Source organism: Numenius arquata, chromosome 5 (genome assembly GCF_964106895.1).
Source record: "Numenius arquata chromosome 5, bNumArq3.hap1.1, whole genome shotgun sequence".
Lineage (NCBI taxonomy): Eukaryota > Metazoa > Chordata > Aves > Charadriiformes > Scolopacidae > Numenius > Numenius arquata.
In genome coordinates, this window is record NC_133580.1 from 4,839,703 (window position 1) to 4,864,068 (window position 24,366).

The following is a 24,366-nucleotide window of genomic DNA, read 5'->3' on the forward strand; positions in this document are numbered from 1 at the left end:
ATTAGAAGAATCAGGTGTTTCGGATTTTTAACTACGTGGTCCTGCACAGAAGCAGCCTTCAACTGTTAATGATTTTCACTTCCATTTCTTCAAAGACAAACTGGATATAGATTTACCAAACTGGAGAACTACTAAGCCTCTTAAGCCTCCACAGATACAGGCAAGGGAATGCCATGAAAGTTAGGCCACTCGTGCAGAAGAGCAATCTGGCCGCAGGCAGAGAGTCCTCAGAGACTCCAGAAATTTAAGCACAAGCTGAAAGGTATTGTCCATTGAAAAGAAAGGATCCCATTTACGAGAGCAACCTCCCCTTCACTTGAAGGCTGCAGTAGCGTTGAAGCAGAAATGCAATTCCTCCAGTGGTGTTCATGTTTTTGGAATCCTGGAAGGAAGGAACAAGACAGACCCACCTATAGAAGCTTGATCCTCGCCAAGCCTGCTGGGAACTGCAGAAGTCTCCACTGCTCCAGACTTCACGTTTTATTTATAGACATCAGGTTTCTCCCTTAGCACCAGATCTCTGAGCGCTAACACCTTCTGATGACACCTCTGCCTTATTCTGCAGTGCAGCAACCACAAGGCAGAGGTTCTGCAAAGCCCTTCTTCACAACCACATGGTGAGCAGCTACAAGGAAAGATCACACAGTTCATTAGCAGAAAGGTGACAGCAGCCACGCTCTTCCATCGTAGGACCCAGTCCTGGAACCTCAGGAATCGCAGGCAGAGATACCCATGGGAGGTAGCTGCAAAACAAATCAGGCTGAAATCTCCAGTACTGGGTCAGGGTAGGACAGTCCCAGCAGGACACTAGGGACAAGCAGCAACATCGAGGCCTAGCCACCGTCTGCACGCTTAACCTGGTCATGGATGCACATGGGCTCACCAGTGGCAAGGTCCAACAGCTGCTCCTCCTCCTCCACTTGGAAGTTAAACGCAATATAAATTTATACTCAGTGTCTCCACAAAGAAACGTGGATTCCAGTACTGGCTCCAGTCCGACAGCTGGGAGGGCTGGGGAGTGGGAAAGATGTTATTCAAGCAGTTGCTTTTCGGGATGCGAGTAAGATCTTCTCATTCCCGAGAGCGCTAGCTCTCAGGACCCGCATGGAAGACCCGTTCAGCTTAGAGACACAGCTCTAGGCTCCAAGCAAGCCTTAAGGAACCAGCCAGACACCATCTGCTGAATTTCTCTGAACTTTATTGGCACTTTAGGAAGAACAGAGTATGGATTTTAACAACTCCTCCAAACAGGAAAAAAAAATGCCTTAATATCAAGGTTCTCTCTGCAGATAAGCACATGGACCCATGAATTACTCCACAACCTTAAAGGAATTGATGTTTTATTATAACCCAGTAAAAAGACTGGTCAAAAAAAACCTCAACATAATTTACAGCAACAAAAAAATAAAATAAGAAAAAACAAGCCAGGCCCACGTTTGATAAAGTACTTCCCTCCCCCCACCCCCCAAGAGGAGCAGTTATCCAATTAAACCGGAACACGGAGAGGAAGAAGAACAATTCACTGTACTCTAACAAATAAAAAAAAAAGTGTCTACAAATCTCACCGTAATACTGAAAGCTTCTTACATTAGTTTTCTTGCAAAATATCATTTCTTTACAATACAGTATACATTTCCAAGGGAAGTAGGACGATAAACATATCCTCTGTCCCAGGACTAATATTTTCTAATTGTGCATAGCTAGAAGTATTGAAATCAAATATCATTAGATACCACTGGAATATAATACTGGTTAAGAAGAAGGCAGGGCTGAAACAACTACAAAGAGTTAGGTGGACTCACTGGCACAAGCCGTTCTATTCCTATATTGGACCATTTGGAATTAGAACGATTAAAAAAACCAACCCTATAAACAGAAGTCATGCCAGCATCATAATACATGAGCTCAGCAGTGTTGTGTGACCCATCAAAGCAGAAAAGGTTTACTGGTTTATTATTTGAACACGTATTCCAGGCACCATACATCAGCTTGTTAGGAAATTGTTAAAATATAATAAAGGTTTTTCTCCCCCCAAAATGCATCAATAGTTGCCACAAACAGAGCAGAAGTGCTGAGAACCAGCTTTAAAGCACCAAAAACAGAAGTGTAAAGGTTGTCTGTTCCCCCAGCAATGAGACTCACATGGAGCCCGTGCCAATAACCCTTCAGTGTAGAAATACACAATATCAATTCTGACAAATTTAACTGCAATCTTCCATTTGTGACTTCCAAAGTACTGAGGCACGTGGTTTTGGCCAACCAAAAGCTTACCGTGTCATGTCCCCCAAAAGCAGACGTGTCTAGGGGAGAGAAGGGTCTCCCGTATGACTTATCTGGATGTTTAGAAGCAACACACTGAGCTACGCTCCTAACAGAGGTTGGCTGGTTGGTATTTGTGTGGATCTCCACACAGACTGGTATTGCTCCCAAAAAAGAAAATAATACAGCACTGGTAAGGTTGGTTCCAGCAGCCCAAGGAATTCTTGGGGAAATACTGCAGTTTATTAACACTATCACGAGCATTTCTTTTTGGCACAGTCCCCCTTTACCTTTCCCACAGAGCAGGGAGCTGAAGATGCTCTAGCATTCAGATGTTTTCATTTTATCACCACTAGCAGTGACCCATACAAAGGGGGAATCCACAAAACTGATAAAGTCACATGATCTAGGATCACGGTAGGCAAGAAAATAAATGACAAAGTAGCCTGATGACTTCCTGTAGGGATAGGCTAATCCAAGGAGGGCAAAGCAAAGGAGGACTCCATTGTAGGTGGAATCCATTTTTAAGAGGCCTCTTCTGAAGGTTAAACATTTCCTTCTATGAAGGATCAAGGCAAAATCCAATTCAACCCTGAGCATAAATGGCTGTTTCCTCCCCAGAAAGGGGGGGAAGGATTCCGGGTAGCTACAGCATGGACAGCTTGGAAGACAGGAGGCGATGGGTATTACAACAACTGGTATAAATGGCTCTCAGGACCAGTCTCACAACCACTAGTGTCCCATTTCTAAGAGACAGAGCCTTCTGTTCTCAAAGCTACGAAGGGGCAAAGCATCCTTCTGGGGAAGGAAAAGCACTTGAGCCAGGGATCTGGCAGAAAGCTAGTGAGCATTAAGGCAGCAATTGGAGAAATATCTCAGGATCCTCTCCCCTCAAATGCTGCTTGAGGCCAGGAAGACAGATGCAGTGTCTTGTACGTGACCCAGATACAAGAGTAGTTTTTGGTCCCCAGCTGCTGATCACTTCTTATGATTGCATCTAGTTTAAACTAAAGACATCTGAGCTACAGCAGATCTATACACAGTCATAAGGCACCAATGACTATGTGCTAAAAAGGCCTCTTATGGAAAAACCTGAAATCCTATTCACATGACTAGAAATGTACTGGTTCAGCAAGGGAAAATACAGTTACAGGAATTTTTAGTCTTTTAGATGTCTACCTACCCCTTTAGGTTTCCACTGACAAACCCAAAAAGGAAGGCAGTGTTCTTTAGCTCTTTCTGCCTCACTGGCTACATTCAAGTCAGACAAATGACAGTGAACAAAGCCGTTTACCAGAGACAAAACTTCTGGAAAGCAGGGAAGTCAAGGCTCCAAACCACACTGCATCAGTGGAAATATTCCAAAGGCCTCCTCATGATTAGGAAATCCAAAATCCCATCATTAAACAACAAAAGGTAACACCAGCAGGAACGCCACAGAATCTGTTTGGTCTGCTTATGTTTGAAGGACAAAAGCTTTGGTCTTTGAGAAAGAAAGTCCACATTCTACCTCCAACCCTTCTTCCTAAGCTCCAGCCTCCTCTTCTCAACTACATGATTCAGACCCTGTATTAAGTCAGAAATTCAGACCCTGGCTACTAAGCTTAATACTGAAGCTTGCACAAGTTAGTAGGAAGGCACAGTGTCAAACCGTTAGCACTTTACTGTACGTAAGTCAGTAAAAGTATCTGCTGGCCTCCCCACCCAAGAGGAGAGGACAGCACCACAGCCACTTCATTAAGCAATACAAAACTAAATGCAGCGAGACTTTATCCAAAGCCAAACAATTTCAGATTTGCCCCAATACATGTTTGCTTTCCCAAGCCACCCCACGAAGATGTAAATACTATTCTTTCTTCTGTTGCTTAACTCCAGCGTTTGCCCAAAACTCGATAAATAAGACCATGGTCACTCTTCTGTAGTGGTTCCAGCGTAGCACGATTACGAGTGAATGATGGGAGAGGATGGGAAAGAGGGGAGAAGAGAGTGCAGGGCTGCAGGTGCGGGGGGGAGAGTTTACATGGACTCAAACTCATCAATGCGCTGCTTGGTGTTGCCCTGCCGGATCTGACGGAGGGTCTTGTACTTGTCTCGGCCTAGACGCATGTTCTCAGCGTGGATCATATCGTTGGCTGTCTTCTTGGTCTCATCCCGAGCGTTTGCCAGCTCTGAGGAAAGAGCCTTTGGAGAAGGGGAAGAAGATAGCAATGGGTTAGCACATGCCAGAGACTCAAAGCTGAACAAGGAGGTTCCTTGCTGAGCCTCCTAAAAAATTCAGTATCCACGGAGACAGGAAACAGATAAGCCCTAACATTTACAGTTCTGGGCAACTTGCTCCAGCTGACCCTGCTAGAGCAAGGAAGTGAGACCAGATGATCTTAAGAGGTCCCTTCCAAACAAAACAATTCTGTGATTCTGTGGAGCTTGTCAATGTTTTTCCCTAACATTTGAAGGTAGAAAACATCAGGCAGTCGGTCACCCTACCCATCTTTGTCTAGCACAGCAAGAAAGACTCTCTCCAATGTACTTCAGAAGAAGTGGAGGGTTCCCTAAAGGTAACAGGAACATCTTGCAGAATCTGTACAATTACTAGCCTTCTACCACAAAAGAAACTTGATGCAGAAGACAAAGTGCACCTCTGTCACTCTGCCTGTGCATAATCACCACAGCATGATGCAGAACACACAAAGCCTAGTGCAAGTCAGGCAGGTAGCAGGCACTGTAACAAAATGCTTGGAAAACGTCAACACCAGAACACTGGAGCTCCTTATAAAATGGTGATCCCCCCATGCCGAGCCTTAATGGGCTGCTTCCAGAGTTTTGCAACACAATCCTGTCAGACAAGACGGCTACAGACAGCTGTCTGATAGGAACTGGACCAAGTTCTCTGATTCATTGCAGCCAGGGCTACGAACAGCTGGCAGGTGGTTGGCAAGACTCACACATGCACACTGTGCCTGACAGATGCTGTTTTTTGGCACTGCTTGAAAATACTTCACTACTTCCAGTGAAATGGAAGGCAAATGCCAGGAGACAAGATCTAGCTCTCTGCTCAATGGTTAAGCAGTATCTGGCAAGATCATGATCATCCTTCTTTCCCCACTCCACCCTTTTTTTTTTTTTAAAAAATAAGACACACCAGTAATACCTCCCTGCTTCAATTAATGGCAAGAAGAATAGAAGCAGCACCCAGACACACACCCTTCTCTGCCGCCAACTTCGTACCTTCAAGTGTTTCTGGACCCGTTCGTTCTTCTCTGCTTCAGTGGTGCGCTGCTCCTCACTGCGGTCCTTGATGGTGGCCTCTGATCGGAGCTCAGCACTGGCTTCTGCTGCGTTCTCATCCTGCTCATCATCATGCTCGTTCTCAGCGTGCATGGGCTCAGTGACGTGAGGGGTGCTCATGGCAGTCTTCAGCTCCTCTTTGGTCTTTTCTAGGTCCTCCTGCACCATCTGAGCCTGCAGTGGGGCCATGCCACAGTGAGTTAGTCGGGATTATACTGAGTGCATGAGTCTTCCTGCAGAAGCACTACTCAGAGCTTATTACAGAAAACCTTGCACACTGAAGTGGTATGTTATAAAGTTACTCAGCCACAATCATTTGAAAGACTTTCTGTTGGCAAACACTTCAGAAATTTGAATAGTGGTTTTAAATTAATGGAAAATGGGCTACAGGCCTAATTATTCTAACTCCAGGTAGAAATATTTTGACCAGGGCATTCATTCCACCAAGAAAAGCAAAGCTGGGTATTTACAACAGCCTCAAGCTCAACACAGAATGAAGTGCAACTCCTCAAAAAAGTACTGCCCTTTGCTCAGATTCTGCTTTACCTTCTGCTGCCACTCCTGGGCCTCACTCTCTTTCTTCTGCCTGGCCAGCTCCAGCTGCGTGATCCTGGCTGTGAGTTCTGCCATCTCAGCAGCCTGCAAAAGAAAGGCTTTTAATGGGGACAAAACCAAAGCACTTGCTAAATGAAGCATTTAGTTCGAGTCCTGAATAAAAAGAGTATCTCCAGAAATCAAAGAACCAAACTGTCCTTCCTCACTATATTCATAGCCTAGTTTGTTTCAAGAACTTAGATGCCTACCCTGTCACTAGTTTCCCTATCTGATTTTCAGCTCACCCACTTACCAGCTGTTCCTGGGTCTTCTGTTGATCATGGGATGCTCTCAATAGGGCCTCCTTTGCCTCTTCTGCTTCTCTACGTTCCTTAGCCAGCTTCTCTGCTTCCTCTTGAGCTCGTTTTCTCTCCTGTTCCAGCTCCATAGCTCTGCGGGTCTGTTCTTCCAGTTCTGAAGGAATAGAGGAGCACGTTTGAAGAGAGATCAAGAAAAGAACGGCAGGAGAAGCAAGGTGCTCTTACACCTATGTGCTGGATGAGGGTTTTCTTTCAGAGGGACAGGTAAAGGAGAGATGAAAGCAACTGTCCCCTTCCTCTCCTCCACATTGTAACTGGAGCTGGAAGACTAAGAGCCAGGCCTGTTCCAAGCCAACAGATTACTCGCCCGATTGATTTGTAGGGAAGTACCCATCCCAAAATGGCATCCTTTAGGCAGAGAAGCATAGAGCATTTCACTTGGGCAACACCACGCTCTAACACTGGCCAAGCAATTAGACAGTAATCACAGCAGAGTACTGGCTGGTGTGATCCCTGCTATGCTTCGATTCCTCCTTCTCCAGATGTGCTGGGATAAAGCTTCCAGCCAGCACATGGACAACTGCAAGGTGCTCTCACTGCCAGAGAGGCATCTTGGCCACCACCCATCTCTTTAACGCAAGTCCTATTTCAGCAGCTGCATATGGAGAGCTTACATTCAGCTTCAGAAGGCTAAATCAGGGCCTTCAGCACCAGTTAGCACACACTACTGGAAAGCCAAATAGCTTAGAGATGCTCACAGCTTTACTACTTGAACTCTTCTCACTCAGACTATGTATTTAAGGAAATACTGGAACATTTCATATTACCCTTGCTGAGCTTTCTTGTTTGCTCCTCAATTTGCTTGAGTCTCTCCATTAGCTCCTCCTTCTCACGTTCAATCTTCTCCTTCTCCTTTCTGCCAACTCCCTCTTCTTCTTCTCATTCTCCAGCAGGGCTCTGATGAGGGGGAAGTCATAATGCGATTTCAAATTAACAATTACTCAGATTGGAGAGCTTCCTAGTGAACACAAGAGATAGGCACTGCAGCACTCAGCTGACGAGTTTTACTCCAGACCTGCCCCTTTATAGAAGTGTAAAAAGAAAAAGCTCTGCTGGCATTAATCTTAATGGCACGTTCATAATAGCAATGTTATAAGGGAAGTCTCCTTATATCAAGAGCCATATTAGTCCCATCAAATACATGGGCAAATCTTTAAGAAATTGATGGTGGGTTACATTTGATGAGTGCCATTTCCATCATCCCATTAGATCTACTGAAGCAGAAAGCACCTGTTCATTTTTTGGCTCAAGCAGACTAAGGTGCTGCCAGCGATTTATCCAGCACACAATGCTATTGTGTAGTGCCCGACCAAAGCCCAGGTTACTCAGAACCCTACCTCTCCATCTGTTTCTGATGCTTCTCTTCCCGAGCCTGTGCTTTCATCTGCTGCACCTCAATGGTATCTGGTTTACGTCTGCGCATGTAGAGCTCATGGTTCCCCATGCAAAGTGCCAAGATTCGTTTGTTAATCCGTAACCGAGGGGCATAGAATACGAAATCCTTGGGACAAGAAAAAGGCAGCATTAAATCTGTTCTTTCAGCATAAGAAGCCCCCTGCGCATGCAATACGCTCCAAGACCCTAAGCTTTCTAGAATTGCTAGCCAGCTTTTCTTAACGCTGTCTAATTCATCAGTGGTGGTAGTTAGACATCTATCTTCCAGGAATTAACTTCAACGTGACAAATACACACAGGGCAGAAGTGTCCAACGTGCTGGGTTTCATTGCAAAGCATCCCTAGCACACACAGCAACTCACTTCACTGTGTCCTTGCATAACCATCGGGACTGGTTTATTGAAACTATCACTTCTCCCACCTTCCTTCCCAATTTGTTATTTAATGCAACAGTCCGGCCAGCCACATCAAGCGTAATGTTTTGTCTTATGCCAGAAAGGGCGTTAAGCATTATGACCAATAGATAAATAACTTTGTTCTGCTAAAACAAAATAGCTTGTCTTAAATTAATTTAAATTTTAAATTAAATTTAAGACAAAGCCACAGCAGCAGGGAATTGCTTCCAAGCAGCAATGCAACAAGAATGACCAGAAGAACAGAAGGTATCAGCTGACACAGGAAATTAATAAGCCTTAAAAATGAAACCAATTATGTGCATTAAAAATTTGCAAGAAAAAAAGAACCCTCCCAGCGTACCCTACAAAATGACCTGAAGTTTCAGCTTCAAGTAAGGTGAAAAACTGCAAGAGACCATCCCATACACTACTAAAGCCAACAGGCTGCAAAGGAAGCACTCACAGGTAACAGAGGTGCCTCAGATCCCAATTGTATTATCAAAGAATCTGAACCATCTTAGGAGAATCAGAAACCCCAAGCAAAGAGCTTCTCCCTGACGCTGACTTTGAAGAGCTTCAGGTTCTACTGAAACAAATTTCCACTCTCCGAGCCAGAAACAAATCCCAACTATCACCTTGTTGCCATTAGACCCCTTCTGAACAGATCAGGTAATACAGCACTGCTCATGTCAGCATTGACATTATTGATGAAAAGATTGTGTGCAATAAAAAAAAAAAAAAAAAAAGAGAGATCATTCAGCTAAGAAGCCAAAAGTTTAATTTGAGTGTTGCTTCTTACTGGCGCTTTCTTGTCAATAGGCTTGATAACAAATTTCTTGTCATTGAAATGAGACTATTTCTGATCTCACTCCAAGGGAATCCAATTTTCGGTGTTAGCCTGCAGAAATGGAAAGCAAAAGGAAATAAGAGCCCCAAGTCATTCCAAATTCTTCACTTACAATATAAAACTCAAATTTTAACCAAATCTGCCCTCATATTTCAATACTCTTATGTTAAATGGAATCAGCAAACAAAAGTAGTCATGTGAATGAATTACAAATGTAAGAAGGAGTTTTTCAATCCCACTTTTTCTTAAATGGAAAACAGAACTGGAAAATGCACCTGTGGCAGGAAGATTAGGGATGCAAGTAAAACTAGCTTGATAAGATTTGCCAGTTTCTTCTATTTTTTGGTCCAAAGCAGCACGTTTTATGGATCATTCTGGCAGTCTCAGAAACACAGCTAAGAATTATATAGATATTGTAGGGTTTAGTTAAAGAATGAAATTCCAGAAAAGATTAACTCTGAATGCCTTTACACCAGAAAGGAGCTGAAGGCAATGATGAGGAGAGGGGATTTATTACCTGTCATTCTGCTCATAAATGTTGAGTCCAAGAGCATCTACACCTAGCCAGAGTTCAGAGCCCTTCTTGTTCTTAATGCTGAAGTAGTTCACACCATACATTTCCAGATCCTGTGCAATTTTCAGGTACTCCAAGACAGCATCTTCTTCTGCAGTGTGTAAAAAGAAAGCAGATATTCCTTTTTGAGCCCATAAGCCATTAGAGCAAGAAGATGCTGTCTTCCTACGTGGGCAGAGCAGCAACAAGCCGGCAAAGGTTCCAAGCATCAGCCTAGTAGATAACACAAATACTCTGCAAATTCAGTTTGGTTTTACTAGGAACAGGCAGCTCATGTGGACTAGCAAGGGCAGAAGCATGTGAACCTAGTTATTCTGAGCAGAATAACCCGAAGAACCTCAGCTCATCCTGAAGCAAGCCACACATTTTTGTATGCATTCATACACTATACACTAGCATGTCACACTACTTTAAATACAGCAGTTTCACACTGCATCCGTTACCTAAATCATTCCTCGATGTTCCTCATGCCACACCTGGATCCTCTCCTCCCACTGGTCCTTGTTAAGTTTGTGCTGCTCCAGAACTCTAGAAACAGCACACGGGACATTTGAGACCAGCCACTGCATTTATGCACACAGTCACATCGCTCTTGAACAACATTTCACTAAATACTCCATTGGTATCACAGTTCCCCCACAAAAATATTCCAGGAAATACAGTTTTACTATAAGGCTAGAGACACACTGGTCAGTATTCAGATGTTTGACAAATGACAGGTTATATTCAGTTGTGCTTCTCCTTGTAGCATTTCATTTTTTTGTTTTGGAGCTGTTTTCACTATTTCTGATTAGAGTTTCTTCAGTAGCAGTAAGATATTTAAGATTAAAACTCCTGATTAAGTGAAAACTAATCCAAATCCTCAGAGAGGAGTGAGGCTATATTTTATTCTGAACGTTTCAAACAAGATACACCCCATCCCACCCCAAAATAAAATAAATCCCAAACCCTTAAAGGCAAAGGAGGTCCATGACTACCCAGATTCACTTGCCTCTGTGGGAGCAGTTTGTCACTAGCAAGGTAGCCCGACTTGTGCACCTCTTTGTTGAAGTCTCCGTATTTTGACTGGACGGCATAAGAAGCCAGAAGGACAGCTGTTTCTGGAGGGCAATAAATGTCATCATTCAGAATTGCCTCCTTCACTTGGAGGAAGAAAAGACGCTGCGTGATGTCCTGGATCAGCTCTTCCGCCACATCCTCTGGGTAGAAGAACTTGGCACGGAATTTGAAAAGCAGGGGGGTTTCTTTGCGTACATCCTGTGCTGTTACCTGAAACAGAGTTATCGGATTTTACAGCCTCCAAGTGAAGGGGAGCAGGTTTATGAACAGGAAGATAAGCATGCATTAGGAAAAAAAAAAAAAAAAAATCTCCTTTCCCATGCAAAAGTGAGCAGACAGAAAAGCAAGGATTTTCAATTCCATACTGCTAAATACCTCATGACCTCTCCCCAGAAGGCTTATAACAAGCCACTAGTCAATATCAGTGCTAGGTAAGTTACTTTCCGGGTTTCTCCACACCCAAGATGCTCACACAAGCACCACAGCACTGTATTACTGGAAAGGGTAATGGATCCGCCTGGATAACAAACAGGACTAGAAGCAGGAGGAGCAGGTCAGACACCATGACTCCTTCCTTGTACCTTGGGGAAGGGGTGTGTGGACTGAAGGAAGGTGACCCCAATTCACTAATCCTGCAGTACTTCAGGTGTGTACAGAGGCAAGAACAGACCCCTGACAAAAATACAAAGACTGAATTTGTCCCTGCCCTCCAAGAGAAAGGAACCCAGGACAAGCGAAACCTTGGAGCAAACATACCTTTTTGTTCAGTTTCAGCCATGTGGAGAAGCCCTTGGTGTCCTGATACTGAAGTCCAAAGAACCAGACCTCCCTCAGACCAATCGTCTTGACGACCTGGAAGAAAGAGGATTAGCAAGAGCCGCAGCCAGATGGGCTGATCTCACTTGGTGGAATAGAACATGTTAGAGGTAAGGTCAGGTGGACATGACGATGACCAGTGTCCTAGCCTTCTGCCTCCCTAGCCATGGTGCACATACACAGATGACAGGGCATCTCAGGGGTCTCAAGTGGGAGATGCATTGTATTCTTCCCTCTCCCTCCTCTCCTTAAGGCTTGTTGCTGTTTATAAACAACAGCTGGGACACTATTTTCTTCGGCTACTTATAAGCCAACATGTATAGCCCAAATACGATGCAACAGGTCTGACAGGTATAATAGCTGCCCAGAATCAAAAAGGCAGCTCCATTTTCAGGTACACCCCTCACTTATCATGCAGATGTACTATTCCTGGGCGAGCCATGAATCACCCTGCCAGGTTGTGCTGGTTTAAGATTTGTATTCTGCTCCACTGATAGCTGTGGAGAGGGCTTTCACGCGGCTCTTTAATGAGCGGCGCCATTAAGAGGTACAGCAGTGGGTAAACCCATATGCTGTCCCTTGTGCCAGGACAAAGGGCCACCACTGAATTTAACTACACCAGTATGTCAGCTCTCTCCCGAGTCACCTCCCCGGCACACCATGGGTGCTGGGTAAATAAGAGTTAAGAAGGCTTTACGGACATACTGTAACAAGAGAGGAGAGCCTCACGGGGGGGCAAGACTACTGCAGGATAATGCTACTGCTGGTAAAAAGGAGGGGGAGGTTTCTTGGTGAAGGCCTGTTCGCTAGCACCAGTGTTCAGAGCTTTGTGCCCTGGCAAGTCTGGGACGTGCCACAGGGTGCGGCAAGTTTAGGGACTGAAGTTCCCCTACATCTCTCCTGAACCCCCCAGAAGTTGTTCTCATACCAGCAAACAAGGCGCTTACCCGTCACCTCCATTACTAGACAAGGAAGTGGAAGGGAGAAGACACTTGCCTTTAGATCAACACTGTACCTAAAGTACGACACTGTAAGCTGCATTTACACACCACCCACCCACTCGGGCTCACCGCCCTCAGCTTCCCTCCTTCGGAGGGGCTCAACAACTGGAGAGCAGGGGATGAGCCTGGCCCTGCCGGGAAAACTGCCCGATCATGGTGTGTCCCCTGCCAGGAAAGCTGAGGTAATTTCGTACTGCCCTGTCCCATGTTTTATGATTTCTCCCTAAATGCCTGCTTCCTTTTAAATCACTTCCTTGTTGAATCCTAAGGATGCACTCTGTTCCCTTCTGATGTGGTCTCTAGCTTTGGCAAGACACCAACGGCAAGGACATAGGTTCCCCGCAGACACATTACTCGTTAAGATTCTTTAGGGCTTGGATCAGACATTTCTTCTGGCCTTTCAAAAGCAGTGTTAGGGCCTTAGTTCCTCTCAGGCCCCAAAAACCCATGGCAGCTTTCAGCAGAGGCACCCACAGAGACAAAACCTATGCACGGTCATGTCGTCTATATACATCATGCCACGTAACGATTCAGCCTCTTCTCGCTGGACTATAGACTGGAGAACTGCCCTAAAGCCCCTGTAAACATGGGAACGTTGGGCAGATAAGCCTTCGCTGGTGTGTATCATGTAGTAGGACACACACAAGCTTCAGCAGGAGCAGAATCGGAGTTTGCGGGTTGCATTGAAAGGCCGCGGTGGCAGGAGAGGAAGAAATGCCATCCTAGAGCCTAAGGAAAGCTCTGTTCTTGGCAGCATTAACATCTGAATGGGATAGAAGCTCCCCCCTCCGCTGCATGTGTCTGCTTGCTTCACTTCCATTTGTCAGCAGCTTGCGCCTGGGAATTCAACATGCCGGGTGCCAGCAAGGAACTGAAAGGCCCCGCACAAAAGCACTTTTATTCCACAGCAGAATTCTGCACAGCAATAGCAGGGACAACAAGGGACAGCCCAGCACACAACATCACACCCCCAAGCTGCTGCTGAACCAAGGCTGGGGGGGGGAGACAGTCCTCCTCCCTCCTTCCCAACACAGCTTTAGCAGGTTATTTAATTCCATTTAGCAAAGGGAAAAGCGTGAAGAATCGGCTTTCTACAGCTGCAAGGAGCCTGGCTGGCAATTCACAGCTCAGTGATGTCTGGGGGTGTAGAGCAACTGTGAGATGTTCCAAAAAGCAAAGCGTTACTGGCAGCAGCTGAGGATGGAGAAGGGCTGGCACACAGGACAGGAGAATACATACTACTGCTTAACACACACCACTATACTTAAATACCTGAAGTACACACTCTCGGCTGGAGAGTGACAACTTTTCTTCGTGCCAGGGAGAACACTGTGTCAGTCCCTGGGTCCTGTTTAGCCTACAGTACAAGGCTTAGTCTACAACTGGCCAAAGATTACAGGCAGCCTTAGAATTCAGCTGTCCCAGGGTACTTTGATCAGCCACGACAAAGCTCTTCATCAAGTACCCATTAGCTTAAAATTCCACTTAGTAAGCAATATCACCTCAGGGGAAAGGTGCATTTCTGGTCACCCTCCCTTTACCTTCTGCAGACAGTTTAAGCACATAGTAGTACGATTTTTTTTACTTCTGTTCAGAAAACACAAGGTCTTCCAGGTAACCTTCTCTCTCACTTCTCCATACTCCACATTTACCAGGTCTGCCTGACTCCTCCTGTCACTCCCCAATCTCCCTCCAAACTATGTTCTTGCCATTGAGTGCTGCCCCACAGCAAACGGAGAGCCATAAGCAGCCTCTTAGATGTAGATTTTAGCATCAAGTCGATGCTTGAGGACTGCCCTCATTCTCAGCCCAGCAAATACACCACCACACTGGCAAACAAGCGTGGATCCTGCATGAAAGCACGATCTACACATGGGCAAGACCAAAGGACGTAAGCAGAGAAGACATTCCACTCAAACCAAGCTCCTGAGCCAAAGGCCAAAGCATCCCAGGCTATCCCACAGCATAAATCTGTCTTGAATCTCACCTGCTGCCCTAGTTAAAGACGAAGCGGGCCTCTCTCCCTCTCTACAACAGGCACATCAAGTGTGTCTGAGAGAAATTAACACGTTATTGCGGGAGGAGCTCTGAACTGGAGCCACATCTGTAGTTTCATATGCCAGAGTCCAAAATGAGCTAGAACACAGTCCTCCAGGTACTCTAACTTCACACCCAAGATGGGCTCCATCTGCAGCCGTAAATATTCAACTCTTCCCTTTCTGCTTGGCTGATGGATATATTTCTAATTTTCCCTTCCAAAATGCTAAAAAGCCAAAGTGCTTAATGACAGGATCTTCCTTGTGTTTTTAATCTTATTACAGTTTGCCATTGACCTCCTTAGCAACAAGCAGTTCATTTTTGGTTGGACTACTGCTTTTATAAAAGCCAGCAAGTTTCCACATATTCCTGTGAAATCTGAGACACATTTCCATACCGCTCCACCACAAGCCTTCATTACACAAACAAGAGCCCTGGGCTTTGCTGGAGGAACCAGCAAACTCTCCCAAGACTTGCTACTTTCTACCATGAAACTGCCATAGTAAGTTTTCGGTTCAGCCCTTCCTCCAGACCAGTTTCCTACATATTTAAACACTACAAGGTAGGACCTTACCAAGACTAAAGGCTTCTCTACAGTCTCCCTCCTCACACAGCTTAGTTTAGAGGCCATGAGAGACTAGCCATTTTTGTTCCAGACACAGCTCAACTCAGCTGGAGTTACTCAAGTCCAGAGGGATTTGGTCAGCCTGTGTTGTAAGCTTCAGCAACCATTAAAGAAGAGGCTAAAAAACTGGTGGCCTGAAAAAACCATTAAACTCATTGCAGCAGATAAGCCAGGGCAGGGCACATAAACTCAGAATCTCAGGAGCTTTGGCTCTTAATGAAATATGTAGGATCCTTAAGAATTACCAAGAAAAAAAAAAATAAAATACCCCCCCACACCATTACATATTAGGCTCAATGCTGAACGTAACACACAGTATCAGTGATTAGGTTTAGAGTGAGCAGAGATGCTTATTGTTACAATTTTAACCCATAGCTGAGTGCACTTTTCTATTACAAGATTAGTTTTGACCCCAAAAGCTCAGGAAACTGAGGAAAAGCCTCCCAGAAAGGTTAATCACATGCTTTCAAAATCTGAAGTGACAGATACTACAATTTTTTTAATGTCACATTTCTTCTTAACCTGTGACTTGGCTTCATGGCTCTTAACTGGACAGAAATCACCTTTAATGAGATTGGGTGCACTTGGTTACTCTAAAGGCTTACTCTGGCGTGGCACGCTGAAGCCACCACCTCCTGGACTTCGCAATGTCCAAAAGCCAGCACTGAAAGGATAGAAGGTCAGAGCTACAGGCTCAGAGAGCACTAAGCACATAACCGAGAAGCAATTCTGCTCTGAAACTGGAGAAATAGAGTTCATTTTAGGTTGGGGAAGTACTGACTGAGCAGTTTAGTAACCAAAACTCATTGTTAAAAAGATCCTGATGTAAGGTCTATCAAATGGCCATCGACTGCATTTACCACCCAACAGACAGCTAAGACGACTCTACCAGAGACTAGAAGGAATAAGGGGCTCTGAAGGGGAATGAAAGAAAGAACAGGGTGCCAGCAGGATCCAAGGTCAGAAGCGATCAGAAAAAAGGCATCCGAGAAGCTGCCTCATACAGCGTGTGGGGGAGGTGGAAGAAGGGAGTATGTTTTCATACCGCAGAAGTCAAAGCGGTTGAGGATTTTGCGAGTAGTCTGTGCACGGGCTGCCTGAGGAGCCTGTGAGATGTAGTGTCCACTGCACCAGGGCATTTCCATGGAAGCTTCCCAGCCAGCCAGCTGTGGAGCACTTCAGCAAGCCATTTAGTTACCTCTCTCCCTGTCCAAGGCACAGGTTAGCCCTCCCTCGCCTCCCCCCCCCCCCAACTCAATCTGACGATTTAAGCTAGAAAATTTACCCAGAAAAAGGAAGTTTGAATGGGAAAAAAAGATTGGAGGGACACAACTTCACAGCTATCCACGGCAATAAGAGCTAAGCAGTTTTACCAGACTGTTTCTTTGCACATCATTCGTGTGTGGGAGATACACAAAGCAAAGCAACGTTCTGTGTCCACTCCAGCTGCGCTTCAGTCTGATACAGAAAAGGGTCAAAGGAGGAAAACAAGCAGCTATCGCTGTTGCAGAGCCTGTGCCCTGCACCCCCAGAAAAGCAGCATTTCAAGGTAATCAAGGCTGTGGGATAAGCAGCACCGCTGACAGGCACAGCCCGTCCTCGAGCTCTTCTTTTAATCCATCGCTAGCAGCCGAGGAATGGGAGCAGTTACTGGTTTTGTTAGGGAGGCAGCAAGCGCTGGAGTTCACTGGCTGATGCTAAAAGGCACAAAAGCAAAAAGGTACAAAAGCAAAGCTGCAGAATACAGACAGTACAGTCCTCCTGTCTCCATTAATCCAGGTTTTACCTGTGCACACAAGCTTAAGCTATTTAAGCTGTACAGTTAAAAGCCATGGGGATGGAGTGTTATAGAAAGATCTCTAGGTTAAATCACAGTATCGAGCTGTGAAACAGTGCAGTGACATTTCTACAGCCAGCTACTTTGGGGAGAAGGCATTTTCCAACAGAGCAGTGAAACATCTGCATTGTTCTGTCACTAGAAAAATCACTTTGAAATTGAAGCAAGCAGGAAAGAGGGAGACAGGAACATTTCACCTCAAGCCCATTCACTTATTATTACTATGGAACTTCAGACTCACTGTTCCTCCTCATGAAGTTGCTACCTAGAAACAAGCTTTCCAAAAGTCTTCTGAATCCTGTTCAGAGCAGGTCAGAATTATGTGTGGTATAATGAATGTATTTATCTACCTTTATACACAACAGGTGGAAACAAATACTGCCTAGATGTTACCGAACAGAGCCAGCAGCATACACCGAGGTAGCTGTGCAGCCAGAAACCTTGGTAATGCTCAGCAGCTTACTTGTTGCTTAACTCAGAACCGACAGCTCAAAGTGAAAGGGCACTCTAGGGCAAAAACATGCAGGGTATCTTAAATTTTTTCTGTGAAAGAGGCCAAAGTTAGGTTTCACACGAAGGTCAATGTGCTGCAACAGCAAAGCCCTAAGTTCACTTTGTAGAGGAACCCTCCCTTCCCTCAAAAAAGCACTGATGAAAGCAGCTCCTTTTTCAGAACCAGCATCATGCAGAAAATACTAGATTAGCAATTCCAGGAGCAGAACATGAAGGGAGCTAGAAAGTGAACAGCCTTAACTTTATTCTTACACACCCCATCGTGGGACCCAAGACCACCTCAGGACAGACACTGGGACAGAGCAAACAGTCAGACAGCAGTCACCGCTTAGTCCCCGTCAGCGGGGAGAACGGCCCAGACTGTCCCCTTTACAGGAACTAATCCACACCAACAGCTCAGCCATTGGAAACACGCTGGATACCTGCCAGCTGCCAATATATGCAAAGCCCCATCCCCGTGCTAAAGGGAGTAAGTTTAGTATTTGCTGTCAGCTCACTAGAGGCTCTCATGTTTTAGTTTGGTAATCAATTAGTTCATTATGGAAAGATCAATCATCTGTTTGAGTATGTCCATATACAAGAAGTACTTGCTTTCCTTCATTCTCTAAGCAATCCTGCTTCAGCAGGGGAGTTGGACTAGATGATGTATATGGTCCCTTCCAACTCTAAAAAAATTCAGTGAAATTCAGTGAAATTCATGTGCAAATCTGCTATAAAGTCTCTTTTGCAATAGAAACAAAACCTTCAATTTCCCATTAAAAAAAACAGACAGACAACAGTCTGATGTATATCTGCATGTAGAGACCAAGATGAAATGTTTCTCATTGTGGCAGGAGCTGAATAGCTACCTCCTTTGCAATTAGCTTCCTTAATTGTAAAGGGCCAACGATTAGATTGCAGGGCAGCAAGAGAGGCTGGGATTAGGCTCCTCAACCACTCGCACAGCAGCAGCCTCCAAAACTCCTTATTCATGCTAGAGGTGGAAGACTTTTGACATCCCCACATCTACTGCCAACTCCCTTCCCTTACTGCTCACAACGCCCTGAAGCCCTGGCAGAGGGTTAGTCTTCCTGTGGTAGTACCACACTACCACCACCCTACACTGTTGTGTTAGGTCTTTGATGAATCATTCGGCCAAAGCCTGGACACCTGCCGGTGGTGAGGCTCTAGGACATTCATTTCGGTATCACCCCTACCAGGAACCAACATCACCACCTCCACGAGGAGATCTTGTGTGCTAGACAGTAGAAAGCAGTTTAATTCTTATTCCAGTGACTGTGATAGATGGACAGTATAAAGACATGGTGTCCACTGGATTTTTTAGAAATCGCAAGTGTGTAACAGCTAGCTTCAGACACTTTTTTTCCCCTACCACATTTCCTCCTCGAGCTCCACCTACAACCCAATTTAGCTGAAGTAAACACTGCCTCATTTACATTAGCAACCTAGAAACTCAGTTCTGCAACAGCATTTGTTTTCTCTCTTAGTGATGTGTTTACTATGGAAGAAAAAAACCCAACAAAACTTCTGTTTAGACAGGTGCTGTGTGAAACCCACTGCAGGGAGGAGAACGTGCAGCTGTTTGAGAACATGAGACAAAGGAGTGAAATCAATTACTGAGACATGGAGAGTTCCCATACTGGAAGCATGACCAGATGCTTTTCAAACAGAGAGAAGTCGCTGAAGCCCAAGTCTGCCACCACAATGTCAGTTCTCAGCAAAAGCTGCAGATGGTCTAGAGCTGACTAAAAAAAAAAAAACACACCAACAAAAAAAACCCAACCACAAACAAACCATGTTTATTAAAAATACTACTGACTTCAGTAGTACAACTTCTTAGCACCTTGTGATTTGCTTAGATAATGTCCGAAATCAGATATTGAGAAATAATCATGGGAAGCATCCACATGAATGACACCCCCTGCAAAAAAAAACAGTTCACCTTTTGATGAACTTGGGGATATGTCACCTCAGCTTCATCAGCATCTGCTCCCATGAACTAACTGTGGTGGAGTTCCATGCTGCACACATGGACTCAGTTCTCAGTTCTAACAATCAAGAACTGTCAGATTTGAGACCACACAGGCCTAAAATATGTAGGAGCTACTACGTAGTAACACACAGACAGCTGAGAACTACACTGCAACTCAGAACTTTTCTGAAAGCCTTTCTGCTTTTCTCATTATGAAAGGATGCTCTTTTAGTAAAGCCTAGGATCTCACTCTGTTCCCTCCATTTCAGGGCTGGGCTGCAAAGAGCAATGTAATATCTAGTGTTGAATCATCCAGCTGTGTATGAGAAAGTAGCAGTTTGTGGTTAAACATCTAAAAAAAAGATTTTAAATTACGTTTCCTAGCCCCAAATAAAATAGCTGACTTCTATGGGTGGGTCAGCCCTTCAGTTTCTCTCTTTATTAAGATAGGTACTACGTAGAGCTGGCCCCAGAACGCTTAGCGCTACTGAACCGCACCCACAGCCGACATATCTGGTCTGGCAGCTCCTTCATCTTGTCACTAATCCAAGATTCATTTTGCTTTTCTTTAAGCTATGAACTTACTGTTCAGATTTTCCTCCAAGTAGCAAATCCATGGCCCTCAGGATTACAGCACAGAAACACAGCGGAGCGTGTCAAAGTTTCAACCACTCCGATTGATAATGACTGTCTTGAGCTGCTCAAACTTTGAGCTGCACGTGCCTCCCTGCTTCTGGTTGGGCCGAAGGAAGGGGAAATTTGCCCAGCCAGTGAGTGCAGAGGAAGGTTGAAGCACCCAGAAGACGACAGTACATAACCTCTCTTTAGAGGACTTCCCTCAGGGTCTGATGTGAATACAGAATATCGCTTCACCTGCACTTAAGGGTTGCAGCAATATTTGAAACCCAGCTGAGCTTCTGTTTCAGAGACCAACTACTCTTTGAAATCAATTACACAACGCTTGCAAGTCAGTCAACCAAAGATAACTTATTAGCTCCCACCTAAGACTTTTCTTGTCTTACAAATTATGATTGCAGACATCTACTGCTTTCCAATTATTATTATTATTATGAGTTATACCACCAATTCAGTTCATTAGAGGCAAGAATACCTCCTAACATATCATTGGAGATTAACAAAGGTAGTAATTTTGAAAAAAAAAAAAGTATAATTTGTTACCATGCTGAGTTCTCTTGAAGTTATTACACACGACGTCACTTAATCTTTGAAGTCCTTTAGAAATTGTTTGCTGTTGCCTTAATAGAATCACAACGTCTCTATCAACTTGAGATCTTCTGCAGCTCCATCACTTACCTGATCAAAGAGTTGTTTCCCTGTAGTGTTGGGCTGGATGGCAAACTCCAGCTCAGCATCCATGGTGGTAACACGCACACTGATCTGGAAGACAGAAAATGCATCATTACAACACATTCTCCAAGTGATGCTACCCAATAACAAAGACCAACATCTGCCTACAGCCAGGGACCAGCTCCCCAGCCTCCAGGAACTTCACTGCCATTAGTTACAAAAGTCATCTGCCCTGCCAGCATGGTGTTCCCAGTTTCCCTGTAGAATATAACTTTCCTGTTTCACAGTGTAAGAGTTTATCCTGTCTGTCCTACTCATAAGCTCATCTATATACCAACACACGTGAGAGCCATTTACAGCTTATGAAGTTGAATCTCTAGCGTAGAACATTCTGGTGTCTTTCACCAAAGCAGAGATGTTCCAAACCTCGGTACGCACAACTGGACATCCAACCCTTCCATTTGAAGGATGAATGTCAAGGAAGACCCTGGAAGCATTAACGACTCAGTCTGCTACAGAAGACCAGTCAATACCACCAGTACTGTTGCAGTCTCCATGGGTATTTGCAGAAATTAAAAGGCACAAGCCCTGATATGCCCCAAGGGCTGTGGGTATGAAGGAGACAGGACACAAAGACAGTCTCATGTGCTAATGCAAATAGGACACATGGTCAACTAATATATTCACTAGTACGTGCAGATACTTCTCCTGCTTGTGAAGTATCTCCTCCATACAGCTGCCTACTGCTTTCCAGTTCTTTCAGGGAGGTGAAAGATCTCTAAACACTGCAGCAATGGTTTAGGTGTAATTTAATATTGAAGTCATGTCAACATCAGCCTTAGATGCAAGTAGTAAGATCATTAATGGTCTTCCAGAAGAAACACTATATGACAAACTATCTTGACAGGAGAGTCTCACTGTCATGTTTTCACATGTGAAATTCAAGTGGCAAGGGATTGCAGCAACGGAGTTTGCAGTTTCATCCCACAGAAGCAGGGAGACACCTGCACATCCTTCACCAATAGTTCTCGTGAAGCAGGGAGACACCTGCACATCTTTCACCAATAGTTCTCGTGAAGCAAGTTAAAACAGCAGAAGCATTTCACCTCAAAGATTAGTGTAAACCACAGCCAATTCCATTCACAACTGCTGATCGTTACTGGAAAACATCGTGTAGATCCTTAGGGGTAGACAGGAATACTCCTGCCTGAACGAGGATGCCTTAACTTCTGACCAGGCAAAGTAAGGCCTGCAAGCACACCGAGCTGCCCGAGAACTCACTTCTAGTTGCATACGTATAAACTGAAATAGATATTTCACAATTTGTGAACACAAACTGCAGATATTTCAGACCAAACTGTTTTCATGCTTTTCCATCAAAGCAAACTTAAAGTTCTACAGACGAGACATTCACAGTGCACCAGAGCCCAGCGTACAGGCCTTGCATTCAGAGTTCTCCTCCTTGCCAGCAGCCATTTACCCCACATCAACAAATCTTAATTTATTTGCTCTTTAGTGCAGTCAATCCTCTTAGCACACTCCACCAGCCTTCCAGGGGTGTGGGGGGGAATTCTGCTGTGAACAGTTTTAGTAAGAATAACTCAAACTCGCCTGTAGACTATAAGCTAACCACATGACACTGGAGACCAAAAAAAGCTGGAGTAAGCAGAGAAATATTCAAGGAACCACCCTATACTGATACGATCACAGTCAGTCCTGATCCCTGCATTTCTACCGAGTATACAGACAGATTTCACATCTTGTTTACTAAGAAAGCAGCAGCAGACTACAAGACTACAACCAGGGATTTTTTATTTTTTTTTCCATAAGCAAGAAACATTCTGCCAGTTAAATTTAAGTCAAGGGCCAAAAGAGACCACTATATCCATATGCAAATACATTTTGAAGTTTCCCCAAAAGCCCACTTGAGCCTGGGCACACCACTGTTTTGTACTCGATACCCACTCGTGATGAACCTAAAGGTTTTCTTGTTTTAAGTTTAGCTAAAAATTTAAGTGTATTCTGTAAGAGGTTAAAGGTCAGCTCAGCACAGCAAAGCTGAAGTCAAGAAGAGCTGCAGTTCTAATTGCTGCATGCATAAGGAACGCTGTTTAGACATCATTGGAGCAAAGATATCATGAATAAGCAGATGAGGAATAAGTCGGTTTTGAAGCCTTCTGAACCTCCCGACACGACGAAGTCAAAATGAGGAAAAAAAACATCCCATAGAAGCAGCAAGGAAAGAGCAAACGACTTAAACCCATAAGCAACCAGGCTTTGTTTAATTTAAAATTAGCAGCTTTTAATACCATGCAGTTGCCTTGAGTTCTCCTGCTGTATCTTTCCAAAATTATTCTCCTCAGATCCTAGATGTTGACAACTGGCTAATTTCACAGTGCTTTGGTAACCAGGAATCCAGCTGTTTGCTAGAAGGGCTGAAAGCTCCCCAAACCAGCTTTGCTACTTATACTTGGAAGCAGTCTCTTCTACCAGGAGGAGCGCTGGCTTGTGAGCCTGACCTGCCCAGCACACCTACCAGTGAGAGCAAAGGTGTCCATAAGCCATGTCTAAGTATAAAAGGGGTTACGTTAAATGAGCCATTAAGCAACAGTTTGCTTTTTGTTTGTTTTAAAGTCTTTCCTGTTCACCTATGACACTAATGTACCAGCTACCGTGAAAGAAAAATAGTCTTTTTGCTCCACTGTTTATGGATAAAACACAGCAGCTACTCTTATCTGGTATCATCACATTGAACAGTGATGGGACGCCGAAGCGCCTGAGCACGGAGGAAGCACCAGAAAACAGAACCGAAACATCTGTGGCAGCTCTTTGCAACCTGTGCCCGAAGAGCTTTTAAGCTGTTCGGAGCAAATCAGACCTTAAAATTTAAAATAAAGTAAGTAAACCTCCTAATTCACGCAGAATACTTAATTTGTAAGACTCGCATCTTCATTAGCGGAGTAAAATAAGGTCCCACCATGGAACCAGCACAATCCTTTCATTGTCTCTCACTTAAATGCACTTAAGCTTATCTGACCGGTTATCATCCTTCAATTAGTACGTTCAGTAGGAAGAGATAAACTGGTTTCCCCTCAGCAGAAGCCCCCCCCCCCCGAGCAGCAACCTAAGATTTAGGAGGAGCAAAGTCCTGAATGGGGTCCGCACTGGCAACTTGCTATTTTAGAAGCCGGCGTGAGCTGAGACACCACAGGAAACAGGCTGGAGCTTTGGGGAACCACACCCCGGTAACGCTGGCTTCCCTCTCCCCGGCAGCGCCTTAACACGTTCAACAGCGAACGGCTCTTAACTGTCAGCGGGCTGAGCTGGGGACACGTCCTGGGCTGCACCGGTGACATTTTAAACCACTAGTTTCATAGTAATTTTAATACTTGGCCGAGATGTTAGTTTGCTGTAAAACTGCGCTTTGTTAAGCGCAATTGGTGTGGAAACAACATACAAAGAGGGTTGTGGGGTTTGTTTTTTTTTTTTTCCCCCAAACCGAGCCACGTTTTTTCTTATATGTATATTT

General features: G+C 44.7%; 1 protein-coding gene across 1 annotated transcript; it reads right to left on the reverse strand.

Moving 5' to 3' along the window:
• Positions 1-1,182: 1,182 nt before the first annotated feature.
• MSN (moesin) lies at positions 1,183-20,921 on the reverse strand. The gene is given in 14 exon segments (XM_074148191.1): positions 1,183-4,440; positions 5,485-5,718; positions 6,091-6,183; positions 6,392-6,552; positions 7,226-7,315; positions 7,318-7,355; positions 7,796-7,959; positions 9,048-9,101; positions 9,104-9,146; positions 9,613-9,767; positions 10,122-10,197; positions 10,661-10,938; positions 11,485-11,580; positions 20,844-20,921. Coding segments are annotated over 14 exon segments (1,710 nt in total). The 5' UTR covers positions 20,907-20,921; the 3' UTR covers positions 1,183-4,275.
• Positions 20,922-24,366: the final 3,445 nt, after the last annotated feature.